Here is a 23,881-nt window from a genome sequence, read left to right as displayed (position 1 = left end):
CGTATCAGGTGGTGGTGCAGTTAGCTGTGGCGTGGTGACAAAACTTTTCCACATCTCTGCCATGCTAACCCTGCCCTCAGAGGAGCTGGCCGTGACACAGCTGCGTTGGCGACCTCTTGCTCCTCCTCTGCCTTCGCCTTGGGCTTCCACTGGTTCCCCTGTGACATTTGGGAATGCTCTCAGTAGCGCGTCTACCAACGCCCGCTTGTACTCGCGCATCTTCCTATCACGCTCCAGTGTAGGAAGTAAGGTGGGCACATTGTCTTTGTACCGGGGATCCAGCAGGGTGGCAACCCAGTATTCCGCACACGTTAAAATGTGGGCAACTCTGCTGTCGTTGCGCAGGCACTGCAGCATGTAGTCGCTCATGTGTGCCAGGCTGCCCAGAGGTAAGGACAAGCTGTCCTCTGTGGGAGGCGTATCGTCATCGTCCTGTGTTTCCCCCCAGCCACGCACCAGTGATAGGCCCGAGCTGCTTTGGGTGCCACCCCGCTGTGAACATGCTTCATCCTCATCCTCCTCCACCTCCTCCTCATCCTCGTCCTCCTCATCCTCCAGTAGTGAGCCCTGTCTGGCTACATTTGTACCTGGCCTCTGGTGTTGCAAAAAACCTCCCTCTGAGTCACTTTGAAGAGACTGGCCTGAAAGTGCTAAAAATGACCCCTCTTCCTCCTCTTCCTCCTGGGCCAACTCCTCTTCCATCATCGCCCTAAGTGTTTTCTCAAGGAGACATAGAAGTGGTATTGTAACGCTGATAACGGCGTCATCGCCACTGGCCATGTTGGTGGAGTACTCGAAACAGCGCAACAGGGCACACAGGTCTCACATGGAGGCCCAGTCATTGGTGGTGAAGTGTGTCTGATCCGCAGTGCGACTGACCCGTGCGTGCTGCAGCTGAAACTCCACTATGGCCTGCTGCTGCTCGCACAGTCTGTCCAGCATATGCAAGGTGGAGTTCCACCTGGTGGGTACGTCGCATATGAGGCGGTGAGCGGGAAGGCCGAAGTTACGCTGTAGCGCAGACAGGCGAGCAGCGGCAGGGTGTGAATGCCGGAAGCGCGAACAGACGGCCCTGCACTTTATGCAGCAGCTCTGACATGTCGTGGGTAGTTGCGAATGAACTTCTGCACCACCAAATTCAGCACATGCGCCAGGCAAGGGATGTGCGTCAAACCGGCTAGTCCCAGAGCTGCAACGAGATTTCGCCCATTATCGCACACCACCAGGCCGGGCTTGAGGCTCACCGGCAGCAACCACTCGTCGGTCTGTTGTTCTATACCCCGCCACAACTCCTGTGCGGTGTGGGGCCTGTCCCCCAAACATATGAGTTTCAGAATGGCCTGCTGACGTTTACCCCGGGCTGTGCTGAAGTTGGTGGTGAAGGTGTGTGGCTGACTGGATGAGCAGGTGGAAGAAGAGGAGGAGGAAGCTGAGTAGGAGGAGGAGGAGACAGGAGGCAAAGAATGTTGCCCTGCGATCCTTGGCGGCGGAAGGACGTGCGCCAAACAGCTCTCCGCCTGGGGCCCAGCCGCCACTACATTTACCCAGTGTGCAGTTAGGGAGATATAGCGTCCCTGGCCGTGCTTACTGGTCCACGTATCTGTGGTTAGGTGGACCTTGCCACAGATGGCGTTGCGCAGTGCACACTTGATTTTATCGGACACTTGTTTGTGCAGGGAAGGCACGGCTCTCTTGGAGAAGTAGTGGCGGCTGGGAACAACATACTGTGGGACAGCAAGTGACATGAGCTGTTTGAAGATGTGTGTGTCCACCAGCCTAAATGACAGCATTTCATAGGCCAGTAGTTTAGAAATGCTGGCATTGAGGGCCAGGGATCGAGGGTGGCTAGGTGGGAATTTACGCTTTCTCTCAAATGTTTGTGAGATGGAGAGCTGAACGCTGCCGTGTGACATGGTTGAGATGCTGGTGACGCAGGTGGTGGTGTTGGTGGTACATCCCATGTTTGCTGGTCGGCAGGTGCCAACGTTCCTCCAGAGGCAGAGGAAGAGGCCGAGGCGGCGGCAGCAGCAGCAGAAGAGGCCGAGGCAGCAGCAGCAGAAGAGGCAGCAGGGGGAGCCTGAGTGACTTCCTTGTTTTTAAGGTGTTTACTCCACTGCAGTTCATGCTTTGCATGCAGGTGCCTGGTCATGCAGGTTGTGCTAAGGTTCAGAACGTTAATACCTCGCTTCAGGCTCTGATGGCACAGCGTGCAAACCACTCGGGTCTTGTCGTCAGCACATTGTTTGAAGAAGTGCCATGCCAGGGAACTCCTTGAAGCTGCCTTTGGGGTGCTCGGTCCCAGATGGCGGCGGTCAGTAGCAGGCGGAGTCTCTTGGCGGCGGGTGTTCTGATTTTGCCCACTGCTCCCTCTTTTGCTACGCTGTTGGCTCGGTCTCACCACTGCCTCTTCCTCCGAACTGTGAAAGTCAGTGGCACGACCTTCATTCCATGTGGGGTCTAGGACCTCATCGTCCCCTGCATCGTCTTCCGCCCAGTCTTGACCCCTGACCTCCTGTTCAGTCTGCACACTGCAGAAAGACACAGCAGTTGGCACCTGTGTTTCGTCATCATCAGAGACGTGCTGAGGTGGTATTCCCATGTCCTCATCATCAGGAAACATAAGTGGTTGTGCGTTAGTGCATTCTATCTCTTCCACCCCTGGTGAAGAGCTAGGTGGATGCCCTTGGGAAACCCTGGCAGCAGAGTCTTCAAACAGCATAAGAGACTGCTGCATAACTTGAGGCTCAGACAGTTTTCCTGATATGCATGGGGGTGATGTGACAGACTGATGGGCTTGGTTTTCATGCGCCATCTGTGCGCTTTCTGCAGAAGACTGGGTGGGAGATAATGTGAACGTGCTGGATGCACTGTCGGCCACCCAATTGACTAATGCCTGTACCTGCTCAGGCCTTACCATCCTTAGAACGGCATTGGGCCCCACCAAATATCCCTGTAAATTCTGGCGGCTACTGGGACCTGAGGTAGTTGGTACACTAGGACGTGTGGCCACAGAACGTGTGGCCACATCCTCTCCCAGCACCAGAGGGTCCACTAACACCACCACGACCATGTCCATGTCCACGTCCGCGTCCGCGTCCCTTATTAGATGTTTTCCTCATTGTTCCCGTTCACCACAATTTTGAGAATGGCAAATTTGGGAATAGTTTTTCAACCCAGAAAAAAAAGTGTGCTTTTACGGTCACTACAAATAACTTGAGCAGCTAAAACAGTACAGATTTGCTTGAATAGAAATGTGAGACCTGTTTTTTTTTGCACTGTGTGACAGGTTAAGGTTTAATCTCAGAATCAGACTTCTATCTGCACGGTAGCGTGTGTCTTAGGTTTTTCTGAATGACACTATCAATACCTTCAATGTAAGATATCCTTTTTGGGATAGATTTCAAGTAGGCCTCAAATACCAGAAACTAGTTATTTTGAGAATGGCAAATTTGGGAATGGTTTTTCAACCCAGAAAAAAAAGTGTGCTTTTACGGTCACTACAAATAACTTGAGCAGCTAAAACAGTACAGATTTGCTTGAATAGAAATGTGAGACCTGTTTTTTTTTGCACTGTGTGACAGGTTAAGGTTTAATCTCAGAATCAGACTTCTATCTGCACGGTAGCGTGTGTCTTAGGTTTTTCTGAATGACACTATCAATACCTTCAATGTAAGATATCCTTTTTGGGATAGATTTCAAGTAGGCCTCAAATACCAGAAACTAGTTATTTGGAGAATGGCAAATTTGGGAATAGTTTTTCAACCCAGAAAAAAAAGTGTGCTTTTACGGTCACTACAAATAACTTGACCAGCTAAAACAGTACAGATTTGCTTGAATAGAAATGTGAGACCTGTTTTTTTTTTGCACTGTGTGACAGGTTAAGGTTTAATCTCAGAATCAGACTTCTATCTGCACGGTAGCGTGTGTCTTAGGTTTTTCTGAATGACACTATCAATACCTTCAATGTAAGATATCCTTTTTGGGATAGATTTCAAGTAGGCCTCAAATACCAGAAACTAGTTATTTGGAGAATGGCAAATTTGGGAATAGTTTTTCAAACCAGAAAATAAAGTGTGCTTTTACGGTCGCTACAAATAACTTGACCAGCTAAAACAGTACAGATTTGCTTGAATAGAAATGTGAGACCTGTTTTTTTTTGCACTGTGTGACAGGTTAAGGTTTAATCTCAGAATCAGACTTCTATCTGCACGGTAGCGTGTGTCTTAGGTTTTTCTGAATGACACTATCAATACCTTCAATGTAAGATATCCTTTTTGGGATAGATTTCAAGTAGGCCTCAAATACCAGAAACTAGTTATTTGGAGAATGGCAAATTTGGGAATAGTTTTTCAACCCAGAAAAAAAAGTGTGCTTTTACGGTCACTACAAATAACTTGACCAGCTAAAACAGTACAGATTTGGTTAAATAGAGATGTGAGGCCTGTTTTTTTTTGCGCTGTGTGACAGGTATAGGTTTAATCACAGAATCAGATTTCTATCAGCACGCTAGCGTGTGTCTTAGGTTTTTCTGAATGACACTATTAGTACCTTCAATGAAAGATATTCTTTTTGGGATAGATTTCAAGTAGGCCTCAAATGCCAGAAACTAGTTATTTTGAGAATGGCAAATTTGGGAATGGTTTTTCAACCCAGAAAAAAAAGTGTGCTTTTACGGTCACTACAAATAACTTGACCAGCTAAAACAGTACAGATTTGGTTAAATAGAGATGTGAGGCCTGTTTTTTTTTTGCGCTGTGTGACAGGTATAGGTTTAATCACAGAATTAGATTTCTATCAGCACGCTAGCGTGTGTCTTAGGTTTTTCTGAATGACACTATCACTAGCTTCAATGTAAGATATTCTTTTTGGGATAGATTTCAAGTAGGCCTCAAATACCAGAAACTAGTTATTTTGAGAATGGCAAATTTGGGAATGGTTTTTCAACGCAGAAAAAAAAGTGTGCTTTTACGGTCACTACAAATAACTTGACCAGCTAAAACAGTACAGATTTGGTTAAATAGAGATGTGAGGCCTGTTTTTTTTTGCGCTGTGTGACAGGTATAGGTTTAATCACAGAATCAGATTTCTATCAGCACGCTAGCGTGTGTCTTAGGTTTTTCTGAATGACACTATCACTAGCTTCAATGTAAGATATTATTTTTGGGATAGATTTGAAGTAGGCCTCAAATACCAGAAACTAGTTATTTTGAGAATGGCAAATTTGGGAATGGTTTTTCAACCCAGAAAAAAAAGTGTGCTTTTACGGTCACTACAAATAACTTGACCAGCTAAAACAGTACAGATTTTGTTGAATAGAAATGTCAGGTCTATTTTTTAGGCGCTGGGTGACAGGCTCAACTTGCCCCTGATGTAATATATGGCCAAAAAATAACCACACTGTTGATGGTTAAATGCACTTGGGTGACACAGGCTCAGCCTGCACCAGATGTAGTATATGGCCAAAAAATAATCAGACTGTCGATGGTTAAATGCACTTCGGTGACACAGGCTCAGCCTGCAGCTGATGTAGTATATGGCCAAAAAATAACCAGACTGTTGATGGTTAAATGCACTTCGGTGACACAGGCTCAGCCTGCAGCTGATGTAGGATATAGCACAAAATAACCACACTATCGATGGTTAAATACACTTGGTGATAGCTTGTGCTGGCGCACCACAAGTCACAAAATGGCCACCGATCACCCCAGAAAAAAAGTGATCTAAAAACGCTCTGGGCAGCCTCAAAAAAGTGAGCAAGTCAATAATAGCACTTCAATGATCCACAGCTGCAGATCGATCACAGAATGAAGTCTTTTGGAGGAGTTAATCTGCCTAATCTCGCCCTAACGTCGCAGCTGCAACCTCTCCCTATACTGATCATAGCAGAGTGACGAGCGGCGCTACGTGACTCCAGCTTAAATAGAGGCTGGGTCACATGCTGCTCTGGCCAATCACAGCCATGCCAATAGTAGGCATGGCTGTGATGGCCTCTTGGGGCAAGTAGTATGACGCTTGTTGATTGGCTGCTTTGCAGCCTTTCAAAAAGCGCCAAGAAAGAGCCGAACACCGAACCCGAACCCGGACTTTTACGAAAATGTTCGGGTTCGGGTCCGTGTCACGGACACCCCAAAATTCGGTACGAACCCGAACTATACAGTTCGGGTTCGCTCATCCCTATCCGTGAACCGTTGTCCGTCAAAAAAATAGGACAGGTCATATTTTTTTGACAAACAGGAAACACGGATCACGGATGCGGCTGCAAAACTGTGCATTTTCCGATTTTTCAACGGACCCATTGAAAGTCAATGGGTCCGCGAAAAAAAACGGAAAACGGCACAACGGCCACGGATGCACACAACGGTCGTGTGCATGAGGCCTAAGTGAGATTTATGTTTTATATTTACGTGACAGAAAACGTTTAGGTGTTATAGCTGCTACATTGTGGAATATTAACATGTGGAATGTGCTTCTTGAGTAACTTTTGATGAAATTGTTTTGATTGTAAGTTTTTTTGTTTTATAATAAAAATGTAAGCTGGTCTTGTATGTCTCATAGTACACAAGGCTGCCATTGTAAGGTATACTGACTGTACCTGTCTCATGGATAGGTTGTTGGCTTGCACATACTCGGCTATTGGCATACAGCCTTTCTGTAATTGTCTGTTATATGTTATAGGTAATGAAATTGCATGCAATACGCGCATATAACATTGCTGATTTTCGCAATCACGAATTTACTAATTTATGGCAAATATTCTGCAAAAAATTAGCAAAATATCGCACATTCTAATATTGCCTATGCCGCTCATCACTAATCTCCATACTACTTTCACAGAAGAAGAAAAAAATGGCCTGCTTAGATCTACCCCAGTGATCTCTAACTGTGTAAGACTACAGGAGAACTTTTATAAAGTTATAACCAGATGGTTTTATACTCTACAGAGACTACAAATTCTTTTCCGACCTCTGATCCTCTCTGCTGGAGATGTAACTCCTCACTAGAAACATTCATACACATCTAGTGGGAATGCACTTCCATAAATTACTTTTGGAAGGAGATATGTACCACAATCTCAGGGATATGTGGACTACATGTTCCACATTCTCCACATCTGTGTCTTTTGAACATAATGAGCCACATGGTAGGTACAACACATATCAAAAGCCTGACAACACTTTTATTGGCATCTTCTACAATTTTTTGAATTTTAATAGCTACATACTGGAAAAACACAAGCCCGCAATCAATGGCTTGTTGGATCCAGAAATGTGACAATATCTATCGCATGGAACAAATTGCCGCCTGGGAGACAGGGACGTCCCAGAGGTTCTCCAAGATATGGGAACCATGGGAACAATTTTGGAATTTCTCCCTTCATTGATCGCCAGGGACCTTTATGTTTCAAAACCATCATATGTACCTCAGTTATTTCAAGCTTAGACGAGATAACTCTTATTATTGGACACTATTTTACTGGTATTTATTATTTTTATTGTTCATAACAACAAACATCTACACTCACCTAAAGAATTATTAGGAACACCATACTAATATGGTGTTGGACCACCTTTTGCCTTCAGAACTGCCTTAATTCTACGTGGCATTGATTCAACAAGGTGCTGATAGCATTCTTTAGAAATGTTGGCCCATATTGATAGGATAGCATCTTGCAGTTGATGGAGATTTGAGGGATGCATATCCAGGGATGAAGCTCCCGTTCCACCACATCCCAAAGATGCTCTATTGGGTTGAGATCTGGTGACTGTGGGGGCCCTTTTAATACAGTGAACTCATTGTCATGTTCAAGAAACCAATTTGAAATGATTCAAGCTTTGTGACATGGTGCATTATCCTGCTGGAAGTAGCCATCAGCGGATGGATACATGTTCTCATTCTGTTTACGCCAAATTCGGACTCTACCATTTGAATTTCTCAACAGAAATCGAGACTCATCAGACCAGGCAACATTTTTCCAGTCTTCAACAGTCCAATTTTGGTGAGCTCGTGCAAATTGTAGCCTCTTTTTCCTATTTGTAGTGGAGATGAGTGGTACCCGGTGGGGTCTTCTGCTGTTGTAGCCCATCCGCCTCAAGGTTGTGCGTGTTGTGGCTTCACAAATGCTTTGCTGCATACCTCGGTTGTAACGAGTGGTTATTTCAGTCAACGTTGCTCTTCTATCAGCTTGAATCAGTCGGCCCATTCTCCTCTGACCTCTAGCATCCACAAGGCATTTTTGCCCACAGGACTGCCGCATACTGGATGTTTTTCCCTTTTCACACCATTCTTTGTAAACCCTAGAAATGGTTGTGCGTGAAAATCCCAGTAACTGAGCAGATTGTGAAATACTCAGACCGGCCCGTCTGGCACCAACAACCATGCCACGCTCAAAATTGCTTAAATCACCTTTCTTTCCCATTCTGACATTCAGTTTGGAGTTCAGGAGATTGTCTTGAGCAGGATCACACCCCTAAATGCATTGAAGCATCTGCCATGTGATTGGTTGACTAGATAATTACATTAATGAGAAATAGAACAGGTGTTCCTAATAATTCTTTAGGTGAGTATATATTGTTTATACCCCATGTCCCTCCCTCCTAATACCATCCATCCCCCTCCTCCCTTCCCTTTCTGTTTATCCTTATGTTTCTACTAATTATTAGAGTTGAGCGGACACCTCGATGTTCGGGTTCGGCCAAACTTGAAAAAAAGTTCGGGTTCGGGACCCGAACTTGACCCGAACTTGAACCCGAACCCCATTGAAGTCAATGGGGACCTGAACTTTTGGCCACTAAAATAGCTCTAAAATAGCCCTGGAAGGAGCTATAGGGCTGCAAAAGGCAGCAAAATGTGCTTAAGAGCATGGCAAATGCTCTGCAAACAAATGTGGATAGGGAAATTAATTAAAAAAACATAAGACCTTAAAAAAATAAAAATTAGGAATGATGTAGGAGGAAGAGGTTAAGGAGGCGGTGAATGGGTGGATGTGGGAGCAGAAGAGGGAGCAGGAGGGGCCTGAGCCCTTTCTTGGTTTTTAAGGTGCTTACTCCACTGCAGCCCGTGTCTCGCATTTAGATACCTGGTCATGCAGGTTGTGCTAAGGTTCAGAATGTTAATGCCTCGCTTCAGGGTCTGATGGCACAGCGTGCAAACCACTCGCGTCTTGTCGTCAGCACATTGTGTGAAGAAGTGCCATGCCAGGGAACTCCTTGAAGCTGCCTTTGGTGTGCTCGGTCCCTGGTGGCGGTGGCCAGTAGCAGGCGAACTGTTTTGGCGACGGCTGCTCTGCTTTTGCACCCTGCTCCCTCTTTTGCTATGCTGTTGGCTCTGTCTCACCACTGCCTCATCACCCTGAACTCTGAAAGTCAGTGGCACGACCTTCATTCCATGTGGGGTCTAGGACCTCATCGTCCCCTGCATCGTCTTCCACCCAGTCTTCCTCCCTGACCTCCTTTTCGGTCTGCACACTGCAGAAAGACGCAGCAGTTGGCACCTGTGTTTCGTCATCATCAGAGACGTGCTGAGGTGGTATTCCCATGTCCTCATCAGGAAACATAAATGGTTGTGCATCAGTGCATTCTATGTCTTTCACCCCTGGGGAAGGGCTAGGTGGATGCTGTTGGGAAACCCTGCCAGCAGAGTCTTCAAACAGCATAAGAGACTGCCGCATGACTTGAGGCTCAGACAGGTTCCCCGATATGCACGGGGGTGATGTGACAGACTGATGGGCATGAGTTTCAGGCTCCACCTGTGCGCTTTCTGCAGAAGACTGGGTGGGAGATAATGTGAACGTGCTGGATCCACTGTCGGCCGCCCAATTGACTAGCGCCTGTACTTGCTCAGGCCTTACCATGCTTAGAACGGCATTAGGCCCGACCAAATATCGCTGTAGATTCTGGCGGCTATTGGGACCTGAGGTAGTAGGTTCAGTAGGACGTGTAGCTGTGGCAGAACGGCTACGTCCTCTCCCTGCACCAGAGGCTCCACCAACACCACCATGACAACCATGACCGCATCCCTTATTAGATGTTTGCCTCATAGTTAGTGTTCACCAAGCAAAGTAAAAAAGTGTTTAAGTCTGTTCAAAATAATTAACCGCCAATAAAAACCCTGATGTAGGGTATTGCACTCTTTTTTTTAACTCTATATGACAGTGGTATTTGTGGCCTAAATTTCACAGTAACTTATGCACGTCTAATCCCAGATGTGCAGTATATCTGAGGGTTTTTTAACCCCAGTAAGCAAAAAGCCGTATTTTTGGCCTAGATTTCACAGTCACTTATGCACGTCTAATCCCAGATGTGCAGTATATCAGAGGGTTTTTTAACCCCAGTAAGCAAAAAGCCGTATTTGTGGCCTAAATTTCACAGTCACTTTTGCACGTCTAATCCCAGATGTGCAGTATATCAGAGGGTTTTTTAACCCCAGTAAGCAAAAGCCGTATTTGTGGCCTAAAATGAACAGTCCCTTATGCACCTATAATCCTAGATGTGCACTATATGAAATAGAGGGGTTTGTTTCACCCAGTATGCCCCAGTATGCCAAAGCCGTATTTCTGGCCTAAATGTGACACTCACTTATGCACCTATAATCCTAGATGTGCACTATATGAAACAGATGTTTTTTTTTCCACCCCAGTATGCCCCAGTATGAGAAAGCCGTATTTCTGGCCTAAATTTCACAGTAACTTATGCATGTCTAATCCCAGATGTGCAGTATATCAGAGGGTTTTTTAACCCCAGTAAGCAAAAAGCCGTATTTGTGGTCTAAATTTCACAGTCACTTATGCGTGTCTAATCCCAGATGTGCAGTATATCAGAGGGTTTTTTAACCCCAGTAAGCAAAAAGCCGTATTTGTGGCCTTAATTTCACAGTCACTTATGCACGTCTAATCCCAGATGTGCAGTATATGAAACAGAGGGGTTTGTTTCACCCAGTATGCCCCAGTATGCCAAAGCTGTATTTCTGGCCTAAATGTGACACTCACTTGTGCACCTATAATTCTAGATGTGCACTATATGAAACAGATGGGGATTTTTTTCACCCCAATATGCCCCAGTATGAGAAAGCCGTATTTCTGGCCTAAATTTCACAGTCACTTATGCAGTGATAATCCTAGATGTGCACTATATGAAACAAAGTTTTTTTTTTAACCCCAGTGTCTCAAAGCAGTATTTCTGGACTTGCAGACATGCAGATATCCTGTGCTGGTGCACTATCGTTGCATAAAATGGCTGCCGATTATGTATTGATATTGACTAACTGAAGGAAAAAAAGTTCGTTTTCAGTAGTAGTTGGCTCAGGGCAGGCTTAAAACAATTGTGCACTGCACCCACAAAACACATTTGATGTAGATCGCTGAGTAAAGAAGCAGTTCTTCATAAGATTCCTCCCTGATCTCTCCCTCACAGCAGCTGCATCCTCTCCCTACACTAATCCGAGCAGAGTGACGGGCGGCGCTACGTGACTCCAGCTTAAATAGAGGCTGGGTCACATGCTGCAGTTGGCCAATCAAAGCCATGCCAATGATGGCCTTTTGGGGCAAGTAGTATGACGCTTGTTGATTGGCCTTTCAAAAAGCGCCATAAAAATCGCCGAACACCGAACCCGAGCTTTTACGTAAATGTTCTGGTTCAGGTCTGGGTGCCGAAAAACCAAACTTTACAGTTCGGGTTCGCTCAACTCTGCTAATTATGATGACCCATGTGATCGGATATCATAATGTATGTCAACCAATATTTTATCTTGTACCGATGTAACTCAGAAAAGAAAACAGGGAGCAGAACTTGTTGGTATATGTGACTTTTGTACATTGGCTATTTGCTGTACCCTTGTCTAAATGTACGACAGTAATGTACTAAGTGCTATTACTGCTCTAATAAAATACTATTAAGCATAAAATGGGGTCATTTATTGGTGATTTCTAAAAAGATGTTTTTGGGAATTTTCTTGAAAATAAGAAAAATTGCTTCCAAAATTCTAAGCCTTCTAATATCCTAAAAAAATAAAATGACATTTGCAAATAGATGCTGACATAAAGTATACATATTGTGAGTGTTAATTAATAACTATTTAGTGAGGCATCACTATGTGTCTTAAAAGCAGAGAAATTCAAATTAGAAAATTGCTTAATTTTCAAAATTTTATGCAAATTTTTGATTTTTTTTATACATAAAGGTAAAACATATAAATACAAATTTACCTTTAACATGAAGTACAATGTGTCACGAGAAAAAATTCTTAGAATGGCTTGGATAAGTAAAAACATTACAAAGTTATTACCACATAAAGTGACACATGTCAGATTTGCAGAAATAGCCCGAGTCAGGGAGGAGAAAAATGGCAGGGTCCTGAAGGCGTTAAATAAGCAGAACAATATTTTGTGAAAATCAATACTTTTATTCATGCAATCAGCTGTACACAAACAACTGCAGTGCCACCTCCGGGTACACAGAATGAAACCCATCCATGGGATTTCACCTGATATTATTACACAGGTTATATTACAACTAAATAATTAAGAAAGCATTTTGCTTACAATTTTGAAACATTACAGCTCATGTAATGCTTATAATCAGATATTAAAATATTTGCATTCCTGAGTGGTGAAATGGCACATAGTGCCATTTACAGAGGTTATACATATTACCAAGTTCAAGGATCAACATGGTAACCAAATGAAAAGAAAAACAAAATACATTCTATCTAGGACACATGTAAAGAAATAACATAGTGGGCCTCATTTATCAAAACTCTCGTGTTACCTGGAACAACCAACCCTAGAGCAGCTTTGGTTTTTCAAGATCAGTTTAAGAAATGAAAGCTGAGCTCTGATTGGTTTCTGTGGTCACCAAAGCAACTTCTACTAAGAAAATTGTGATAAATGAAGCCGTATGTCCACTTGACCTCGTACATGTTAGTTACAAAGATTGAACAAAAAAAATTATGAAGTAGACACATTTAGGCTACATTCACATAACAGTGAAAAACAGATATGTGACGTACAATTTTTAATAGCTGTCACATTTCTGTTTTAAAAACAATGGACTATAGAGTTATTTTTTTTTTAAGAAAGGTGTCAGTGAAAAGAACATCTGTTATAAACTTACCATTTTGCAGTTTTTAGTTAGACTATTTTCACTGTCATGTGAATGTAGCCTTGGCCATATAGAACATTTATTTCTCTACCAAAACCACTTCATAAGCTTGAAGCTTTAGGGTACTTTCACACTTGCGGCAGAGGATTCCGGCAGGCAGTTCCGTCGACCCGGCAATCTGGACGCAAAAGGATGCATTTGTGAGACGGATCCGTCTCATAAATGCATTGCAATACCTGATCTGGTATTTTTTTCCCCCTAGATTTAATGGTCTGCGCATGCGCGCACAGAAAGAACAGATACGTTTTGCCGGAACACTTGGGGCCGAATCCGGCATTAATGCATTTCAATGGAAATTAATGCTGAATCCGGCATTCCGGCAAGTGTTCAGGATTTTCGGCCGGAGAGAAAACTGCAGCATGCTGCTGTATTTTCTCCGGCCAAAAAAGGTAAGAGGGACTGAACTGATGCATCCTGATACATACTGAATGGAATGCTCTCCATTCAGAATGCATTAGGATAAAACTGATCAGTTGTTTTCCATTATTGAGCCCCTACGACGGAACTCAATACCGGAAAACAAAAAGGCTAGTGTGAAAGTACCCTTAGCGTTACTGCCATCTGCAGTGATATTTTGACAATGATATTAAAGGCAAGTAGAAGGTTTCTAGATAAAGTCTCAATCCCGTCACTGGATAATAACAAACCACTGGATTTGCACTCAGGTTCTGATACAATATGTATCAACTTGTCAATTGCTCTGTGGCAATTTTTTAGGTTGTTTTCCCATGACAGGTATGTCATTATGTTTGTTATAGCTCTACATAGCTAAGTACAGTATAGACTTACATTGTGATCCACTAAAAAGGCAAGTCAAATACAAACCCTAAGTAGCATATAAGAATTAAACAAAATAGTCCTGAATTGTAAAATATTTTCTAATAGTAGCTCCTGGAAGCCATAACTCCATCTTGTGTAATTAAATCACACAAAAATCTGAGTTCAGGAGGACTTTAGAAAGCATTCCAATCCTGAACTGAATCCTGGACAGTGCATATAAATAAAAGGCACTTCTGTGTCAGACATACATATGGTCAAAGAATGGCTCTATAGTTAGAGAAACACTATATTGTAAGATAATGCAGGGATTCTCTTTTTGGTGGTGCACCCCTTAGGCCCTGTTATAAGCACTGTGTTTTCCCAAAGTATTCCTTTAAGGCCTCTTGTACACGACAGTATGTCCCCTGTGGCCGTATTGCGGCCCGCATACGGCTGGTCCGCAATAAACGGGACACCGGCCGTGTGCATTCCGCATCATGCATGCGGACCCATTCACTTGAATGGGTCCCCAAATCCGGAGATGCGGTGCGGAACGGAACTAGGGAACGGAAGCACTATGGAGTGCTTTCGTGGGGTTCCGTTCCGTGCTTCCGTTCCGCAAAAAGATAGAACTTTCTTTTTGCGGAACGGATGGATCGCGGACCCCATTCAAGTGCGGCTGGGCCACGGTCGGTGCCCATGCATTTCGCATAACAATTTGCGGTCCGCAGCATGGGCACAGGCAACACACGTTCTTGTGCAAGAGGCCTAAGAAAGACTTGATGATACCACAGCCCAGTTAACTTGCTTCTGAAACATATAATGTTTCTTTTTGGCTAAAATATTTCAGTATATAAACATTTAAAACTATACAAAAAAAAAATCTGATATACCTATATTCAATAAAAAAACAAACTCTCAAGTCACAGTTTTTGAACATATATTCTAATCAGGAATTTAAGTATTGTGTAGCCTTTCTTTTAGTAAATGAACACTGCAAAATTTGTTTTTCAGTCATTTCTTAAAAATAAGAAAATGCATGACCACTGCCACGTCTGTTTTAGTATATACTTGCACTTCCCATGAAATAATGGCTCTGGAGCATCTTGTCTTAGAACTCTGTGTTGTGCAGTTCCTCCTTTACTCTAGTGGTATATCACAAAGCTCTAAAAAAGATGGTGTAGTATTGGAGAATGCAAATATTTATTAAAATAGTCAGGAGAGATGACAGGGCTTCTTTGAAGGGGTGGTAACCTCTCATGAAGTGATGGCATATCCTAGTGAGAATGGAACACCACTTTCAAGTGGAACTTCCACAGTGTAAACTGAGCCACAAAACCAGTCCTGAGGACAATAATGCGTCGTTTTTTTAACAGTTATTTCAAGTACTAATAATAAACAGTGTGGGGAAGACTTATCAAAACCAGTGTAAAGGAAAACTGGTTTAGTAGTTGTCCATAGCAACCAGAATCAGATTCCACCTTTTTTTTCCAAATGAGCTCTGAAAAATTAAAGGTTGGATCTGATTGGTTGCTATGGGCAACTAAACCAATTTACACCAGTTTTAATAAATCTCCCTCAATGGCTCTACATCCTACATTAAGGGGTTTTCCAGTAAAAAAAAAAAATATTTTTAAAGTTCCTACAGCATACCCCCTGAAACAGAAGATTCATACTTAACTGCTCCATTGATCCATGCTGCCTCCGCCCTCTACATCTTCTGGTCTAAGCACTGTTTACATCCGGCTGGCTATGGGCAATGACAGTAATGTGACCACAAGGAGCATTTCATGACTGAAGCCAGTCATTGGCTGGAGAGGTGCATGTGACCATGCCCATAGCCATTCTGATGTAAACAGTTTTGGGCTTGTAAGATGGAGAGAGTGGATGCAGAGTGGAGGACCGAAACAGCGTGGAGCTGGTATGTATGAGTCTTCTGTTTCAGGGGCCATGTTGTGTGAACTGCTGTGTGAAATCATTTTTACCAGAAAAGGCTTTTAATCATTAGGCTTCTTTTCAAATATCTGGTTACTTTCACAACCCATTTTGAGTCTTGTAATTCACTATTTCTGCTGCAAGCCTTTGTGGATCCAGCAAATTTGGAAACATGCTCATCACAGAATCTACTAATGAGGGCTGGAAGATGGCACACAGTTTGTTGCGCATGCTTAATCTCTCTCTTGCGTAATTATCTGAGTTTTGCCATTTTTGATAATCATTTCTAGAAGGTGGAACCGGGCTGTATAATTGATAGTTAGACTGATGTCTCCTGGAAGAATGAAGAATGGGTCCTGGTTCTGACCAAAACTCTAGTGAGTGGGTAGGCCCGGGTGTATAGTCATTTGGTACACTATGATGGGCTGTGGTAGACTTCTCAGCCATTTCTCTTTCATAAGTTTGGTGTGATGCATTTTGGGAAGACCAGGGAGAAGATGGACTATATGGGTAAAAGGAGGTTGCATGGCAACCATGTGGAACCAATTTCTGAGAACTATAGTGTTTACGCGGATCACTGTCCAAATCCTTTGTATGCTGACAGCATGGCATCCGATGATTACTGTTGCAGTAATCATGAGAATGGTCACAGAAACTGTTTGAAACACTTGTCCATAGTTCCACACCAGAGTCATAAGAGATTTGATTATGGGAGTCCTTTGGGCAGACAGCATGAGGATACCATTCAGATGTTCCATTCCATTGATTTAATTTACTCTTGTCTGATGTCTTAGCTTTTTGAGAAGATCCGGTTCTCTCTAAAGGAGGTTTCTGCATAAAAGTGGAGTCTGGATCCACTGTAGATATCTCAGCAACTGACACTTTTCTCATCTTTTTGTCTTCTAAATAAGCATTGTTCTTAGTAGGTGACAACCTTGCATTTTCACGCAGTTCATCAGCAACCGAACGTTGAGTTTGGTTTATTCTCTCTGGATGATAAAACTTACATTTCATTCCATAGGTGCATTTTTTACCTGCAGTCAAAGTTTTAAACTTATGTTAGTTAATATAGCAATAAATGGATTTCAACACAGACCTATTAATATATTTGATCTTTAGACAACACATAAACAGAAATGTTCTGTTAATTTGATGCCTAGAAAATTACTAGTTCAGTATAGTTCAGGTATAGTTCATTAATAAAGGCATTATCCGGTCAGCAAAAAAATTATTCCCCAGAGCCTCCTGTGGCATGTTGACACAATCCACGTATCATGTGACCAAAAGATGGGCAAGTTACAGCTCTGCCCTGTTTGTGTCTGGGACATCATCGGGTACTTCAGCTAAAGTGGCTTTACAGAGTCATTATGACCACCTCATGCAGTTACATGAACACTTTAATCCTCTGACATTAAGTAGGTGTTTGTTAGGGAGGTGACGGCAGTGGTGCAGGGAAGCCAGGAGGAGGATGCTAGGAAGATCATGCAGGTCCCACCTCCAAACCAGGAAGTTTGACATTGTATGGTACAGTTAATAATGATGAAAGGAATGGTATCAGTGTGTCCCAAGTTAACCCCTCATTAATTCCGAATTTATAGAAACTGTGCATTAAATAGATCTAAACTACTGTTTTATTGTAAATTACATGATAGCCCTGGCTCTCAAAATAATGATGGGATTAAAGAGCCTTTTAAATGGGCCTTTAGGAGTTCAGAATCAGATCCATGTGAGTCCTACTATTGGCACCCCAGACAATTAGCTGTTTGAAGGGGGCTGTGGGGCTCGTGCTTAATTGTTTACATACTGTAGGTCCATCTAACTATACACTGGTGCAGTGTATTGCAGCTTTGTTCAATTAATGTAAGCATTGTGACCCCTTCAAACAGCTGATCGGCAGGGTGCTGAAAGTTGGACCCCACCAATGTGATATTGATGACCTATCCTGACCTATTCAGTGACTGGTTACATGATTTATTTAGCTGTAGCAGTCCAGTAAATCTGTAATCTGCTGGTACAGAGGTACTCGTTGGGTTTGAAAAGTCAAGATATTTGCTGGTAGAGAGAAAAAGAGAATTGTTCATTACCATAAGGACACTGTACTTTTTTGTTTTCTGGTCCAATAGGCCGTTTCCTCAGGAAATCATCCAGGTTTGGTCCTTTTCGACCCATAGGATCATCGGGAGGCATAAATCTGATTTAAAGACATAAAATGAGTAGGCAACGTGTTTTCAAAAATATGAGCAATTTGAACAATATGCACATAACTTAAACTATATTTAACTAGCATATAAAATACAAATGATGTGAAATCAAGATAGGCCAAGCTTGAGTTGTTTGTGACTAAATCAAACTGGTATTACAAGTTATCATTCCTGCAGACATCCCTACTGAGGCTACTGACTGGTCTGCAGTGGTAACATGGATGTAAATAGCACGTTACAGTATGTCACATTTCTGGTCCGACGGCAACCAGAAGTGATTGGAGCCATACCATTAGAACTGGGATATGCTGACAAGATGAGTGTTTTTATTTTAATTGCTAACATTAATCGTTAACTTTTTTGTCAGTCTCGGTAAACCCCTTTAGAATATTTGTTAACTATCCAACAACTCCACTTACAGGTCGTTAACAAAGGAGTACATGAGAAGCCGCTCTTCTATGAACTTCTTCCATTCTGGCTTTTCACTCTGGAGATCTCTGTAGGTATCATTTGAAACGATAACTCCATCACTTTTGTAGGCCAACTTGACAATAAATCTATCATCATAGCACACCAGCCGCTTCCCACCAACTCTCCGAGAAGGAGTGAAAACCAAAATCATCTTCTTCTCAAGATCAGTTAAAATGTGTTGATCTGAAGAAAACAATGATGTTTTGAGAGTTAGCAATTTAATTTTTGTTGAACTAAATGTATCAGAAGGTACATGCCTTTTAAAAAATGTGTTGCTAATTGGGATGTCCTAAAGTCAGAAAATATAATCTACACCTGCTCATAGAGTTACCCCAAAATGTGCTCAATTTTCTTGAATCTATGTAAAAGATGCTTACCATGCCCTCTTCTGATAAACCTTGCCCACTTTTATCAGCACTTTTCAAATCTGGATATGACAAAGGTCTCACATTTTAGTTTAAAAATGGCTTGTGCCACCAGTTTACTAGTGCACATTGAATGATTAATGTGGGCCTTTGGGTGCAGTGACAGGTTAACAGAACCCTACGAACATTACAGCAACAGGGACACTACACATCACCTATGAATCAATGTACATGTCATTGGCTAGGCATAGACTAATAATATGATAAGAATATACCAGTGTGAGACTATGACTGTTGGAATAGTCTTGGAACACTTCTTCTATAGTCATTTAGGTGTAACTTATTTGTACTTACCAGTAATGGGCATTTCAGGCCTAGGCTGTTCCTTTCTGAATGATGGTACAAAGACTGTAACATCTGTATGGCCTCTTTCCAGGAAAAAATTGACAGCGAGCAATATTCCACGACAGGAGAATACATCTTTATTTCCATGGCTATAGAAGGTGAAAATATTTATGTAATTCATGTAATTGTTAGCAATAGACAAAAACATATATAGAAAAAGGCTAATTCTAAAGAAGGTGAAGAGCAATAAAGAACAATGCAGAAATGAAAATGAAAAAGTTACTATGTACTAGCTTTCTGGATACAGGTTGTTGATCCAAGGAGTTATTCTTATTGCCTGATTAGCATCACAAAGGAATTGTTTCCTCTAAAAAGGAGGAAAATTGGCTTCCACCTCATGGTGATTTTTGCCTTCCTCTGGATTAATTTGCAGGATAACAGGCTGAACAGGATGGATGGATGTCTTTTATCAGCCTCACAAACTGTGTTACTATGTTACCATGAAAATTGGTGCACAAAAGCCGTGTGGAGTGAGGTGACAAAATATGGAAACCCAGTATTGGTAAAACAACTATAAATTGCTCCAGGTTGTAGATGTTTTCCTAAACTAAACATGAGAAATAATTGTGCATCTGTATATCTTCTAGATGTCTTTATTGGCACAAATATATAAACTGCGATGTGCCTGACCACTGAGAACTATGGACAGCTGTTCCATCAAAGGTCACTGACCAGGAAATCAATATGAATAAAAATAACCGTCTTCTCATATTACAGGTGACCTTCAACATGTTATTAATGAGTATTTGTGAAGGACAATTTCCTGGTTGAACAAGTCAGGTTGCACGATCACCAAGTTTTAGCTATTAACTATTTTCCATCATGGATCAATCAACCATGTTGTACAGACTCTTAGAACATGATGCACAAAACATGAGATTGTAATAGCATTCAAGAAAGGATCACAATTGTCCCAAAGCTTTGCATTGGTTTAGTTTTGTACACATATGTATTCAAACAGCTTTAAATCTATCTATCTATCTATCTATCTATCTATCTATCTATCTATCTATCTATCTATCACAATCTTTTAAACTACTATCTGTTTAATCTGCCCCATGTCACATTATTGATACATTTTATGTCCCTGTTATATTCACCTATCACAAGATTAATAATTTGGCTGTTATACGAAGAATGGTGTAAAGGTGGAGGATTCTGGATAATGGGCAAACTGAATGAGATAAAAAAAATCTGAATCTGAAGTGGAGATAATTTACGTTGTACTAAGAGTAATAATTTCCTGAGCATTTCTGATTTCACCATGCCATACTGCTGCAGCGTGTATGGTTTCTTGTAGATTCCATTCTATATAATAGGAAATCTACAGCAAAGATGTAAGTTCCAATTGCACTTATTCATTAAAGAATAGTCCCAAGATGAACTAGGATAGATGATAAGCTTCTGACTGGTGAGGGTTTCACTGCTAGTACCACCATCAATCACAAGAATGTGGACCCTTTGCACCCCTTACGAATGGAACGGTGGTCAAGCATGCATGCATGCTGCTGGTTGATTCATCTCTATGGGACCGATGAAGAGAGCCGAGCAATATAGCCATAATCTATTGGGCCATCCTATAGCGATAAATGGAGTAGCAGTGTGCATGCTCGTCTACCACTCCATGAATAAGTGGAAGGGTAACCCCCATTCTGATGATCATGAGGGTGACAGCAGACAGATTCCCCCACCTTTATATCTTGGGACAACCTCTTTAAGAAAACTTTTAGACTAGAATATGTATTCAAGAAAAGATGCTGGGAGTATTATAGCACTTAACATATTCGAATCACCATAGTCCTGTGGAGATTCTGATGTGTTATTTTCTAAAAGGTCTGGTGGAAATTGCAGAAACTAGTGCTTCAAACACTTCCACTACAGTACAGTGTTTTTTAACTTTAGTGCAAAAGAACAAGGTCAGCATAAGCTTCAGGACTTAGAGACAAAACTAAATATTGTCTTTTAAAACCAAAACACATAACTCACTGTTCTGATCTCTAATCTTACAAAAGCCTACTTAAAGGGACAATCCAGGACTAAAACAGATTGAAAAAACATATTGGGAAAGCGGGAAAGAAACACAAACAAAAAACAATATATATCTGTTCAATCCCTAGGTCCTCCATCACAGATGCTCCAGTAGCCCCCCCATCCCACCGGTCTTTATTTACTTTGCTGCAGTGATAATGTTCCCTACTTGCACATTAATGTGGTCTAGCAGCTAATCACTGGCCTTAGCTAGAGCGCTGAGGCCAGTGATTGGCTGCAGTGGTCACATGGTTGTACGTGAAGTCTTCAAGTAAGCAAAGACCGGCGTAAATCACTGGAGGGGTAGCACCAGAGTGCTGATGAATTTTACTAGCCGAGTGTTTGTTTGTTTTTACCACATTTCCTGCTTAAACAGCTCCTTTGGAAAGTGGGGAAAAAAATACCTACATATAAAAGCAATAATAGGATAGATTTTAGCAAGGCTTGTAGACAAACCAGTTCAGCCACTCCATGAACCAGTTTTTTTTTAGTACATGGTGAAAATTAACCTAGTAGTCCAAAGAAAAAAAATCTATAAATTTAGATACTAGCAAAAACTAGGTGCATTGGCGGCCTTGCTCCTAAGATTTGTTCAGTCCTGTATTATAACATAATGTAGGGCACCACAACACTCTCTATCAGCGGCACATTGGTATTATGTAGGCAAGTCCCATTATTATGGTAAAATAAACTAAATTCAAGTCAATGGATCAAAATGCAATACCTGATGCAACCCATGGACAAAAGTGGCACTTTTTCTGGAATTTTTTTGAAACTCTTTTTCTAATGTCATACAACCCATTTAAGCTAAAGAACTTATAAATCAAATCGCAACAGGAACATACAAGGTTATATGTAGAGCATGAGATCTGATGATGGCCCTTTAATATCAACCACAACCTCGAAACTGGAAGCATCAATACAATGGGATATGACTTCATAAAAGCAGTCTTTAGGTGTAGTTCCTGCTTGAGCTTTACGATATGTGTAGTATTTACCCAAGGCTAAAAGGTGTTACTGTCTCAGATGAGAGACTCTGAATTTGCAAATGCAAAGAAAATTCCCAGAAGGAGGAAAGAGTGTGGAGATTTACATACAGCACATTTGCATAAGACTAGTAGTGAGCTGCTCAGGCAGGCAGGTCTCTGGGCATGTGAATCATTGAGGAACAATGTAGCAGCAGAGTCACTATACAGGAAGCAGCAGAGTGGAAATTCCCTCTCGTCCACCTGACACCACTACATTAAACCTTGCACTTTGTTCCGCGGTGTCAAACACTTTTCTTTGACTGGATACAATAAACAGTGTCCTTATATCCAAGCAAAATATTTTTTCTACTTTTCCCTACTTTAAAGGGGTTCTGCAGAGGATAGATCATCAGTTTAAAAAAAACTGCAGATCCCCTTTAAGTTTTGTTCCTGGTATTGACGATGGAAACTGCTGTTCAGATTATAGTTACTTACAGATGTAGCAATCTTAGCATGTTTAGTCATAGCAAACTTTAGCATGATATGTCAAATGGACATATCAGAGGTATTGATTGGCAGTGATCCTTCGCTAGAGGGAGGAGAAAGAAGCCCTCACTACAGGAGACAGACTCAATAGAGAGTCTATGAGTCCATCTCCTGCAGCGACAGAGAGTGCAATCAGTGGGGGTCTCAGCATGAAGACCTCCACTGATCAAAACCTCAAAAGTCTCTATGACATATTTAAAGTACAGGAGCACTTTAAGTGTGAAGTTATTATTGGCTATACATTGGCTATATCTGTGTCTTCTATAGCAGCGGTCCCCATCCACTGGGCCATGGCCCAGTACCGGCCTATGGGCCAGCTGGTACTGATCCCCAGGGAGCGCTGGGGAAGGGAACTATTGGTTTCTGTGCCCCGCGATTTAGCCTCATAGGCTGAAGGCCACTAGGCCTGTGGCATATGAGGCAGTGCTAACGTGCAGGAGGTTGCGATGACAACATCATGACGCCACCAGAGACCACTATAGAAGAGGGTGCACTACCTAAAAACCACTATGAGATATGAGATTGAAGGCGAAAGATAGATAGATAGATAGATAGATAGATAGAAGATAGATATGTAGATTATATATATATACCCACAAGGGTTTGATGTTTCTGCTTTATTTTGTGCCTTCTTCCTTGATGTCCTCTATCTGTACAATGGTCTGCCAGGATTTTATCTCTCCTCCTAAGCTTATGAGGGTATACTTATCAGCTGATATATCTTGCATTGCACATGCTATTTACAACATGCACATTTTTCTTGATCAGACAATCCACAAACTGAAAGTACAGCTTTATCTGGTGCAAAATCTATTGTATGAAGGAGAAGATTTGTGTCACTTTTAAATATGGGTCAAGGGGTATGCATCTTCTACGTTTACAATTCTCTGAAATAGGTTTCAAAACTCAGATAACAAAACCCCTCAGAACACAGGAAATGAATCAGCACAGTGCTGCTTGCAACGAAAAAAGCAGAGCCTTCCATAGAATTCACTCAGCCACAAAAAGCAGATGAAGGCAGAATATTAACTGTCCTCTTTTCCTTGCTT

The 23,881-nt window shown here is 42.1% G+C and overlaps 1 protein-coding gene across 5 annotated transcripts in view; it reads right to left on the bottom strand.

The window, feature by feature from the left end:
• Positions 1 to 2,078: 2,078 nt before the first annotated feature.
• ZC3H12A (zinc finger CCCH-type containing 12A) overlaps positions 2,079 to 23,881 on the bottom strand; it is a 33,338-nt gene continuing 11,535 nt past the window's right edge. For 4 of the 5 annotated variants that reach the window (XM_040424424.1, XM_040424426.1, XM_040424427.1 and 1 more), the window contains 4 exons: positions 19,240 to 19,379; positions 18,469 to 18,703; positions 17,933 to 18,039; positions 15,550 to 16,882 (listed from right to left, as the gene is read on the bottom strand). In XM_040424424.1, coding sequence (XP_040280358.1) covers positions 15,948 to 16,882; positions 17,933 to 18,039; positions 18,469 to 18,703; positions 19,240 to 19,379 — 1,417 coding nt within the window. In that variant the 3' untranslated portion in view covers positions 15,550 to 15,947. Of the gene's footprint in view, positions 2,090 to 6,642; positions 6,646 to 15,549; positions 16,883 to 17,932; positions 18,040 to 18,468; positions 18,704 to 19,239; positions 19,380 to 23,881 lie in introns of those variants that run through there. The other variant, XR_005777568.1, reaches the window with a different exon arrangement.

The sequence above is a fragment of the Bufo bufo genome, chromosome 3 (genome assembly GCF_905171765.1).
Source record: "Bufo bufo chromosome 3, aBufBuf1.1, whole genome shotgun sequence".
Lineage (NCBI taxonomy): Eukaryota > Metazoa > Chordata > Amphibia > Anura > Bufonidae > Bufo > Bufo bufo.
Note: the sequence above shows the minus strand (reverse complement) of the source record. Positions and strands in the feature narration are given on the sequence as shown.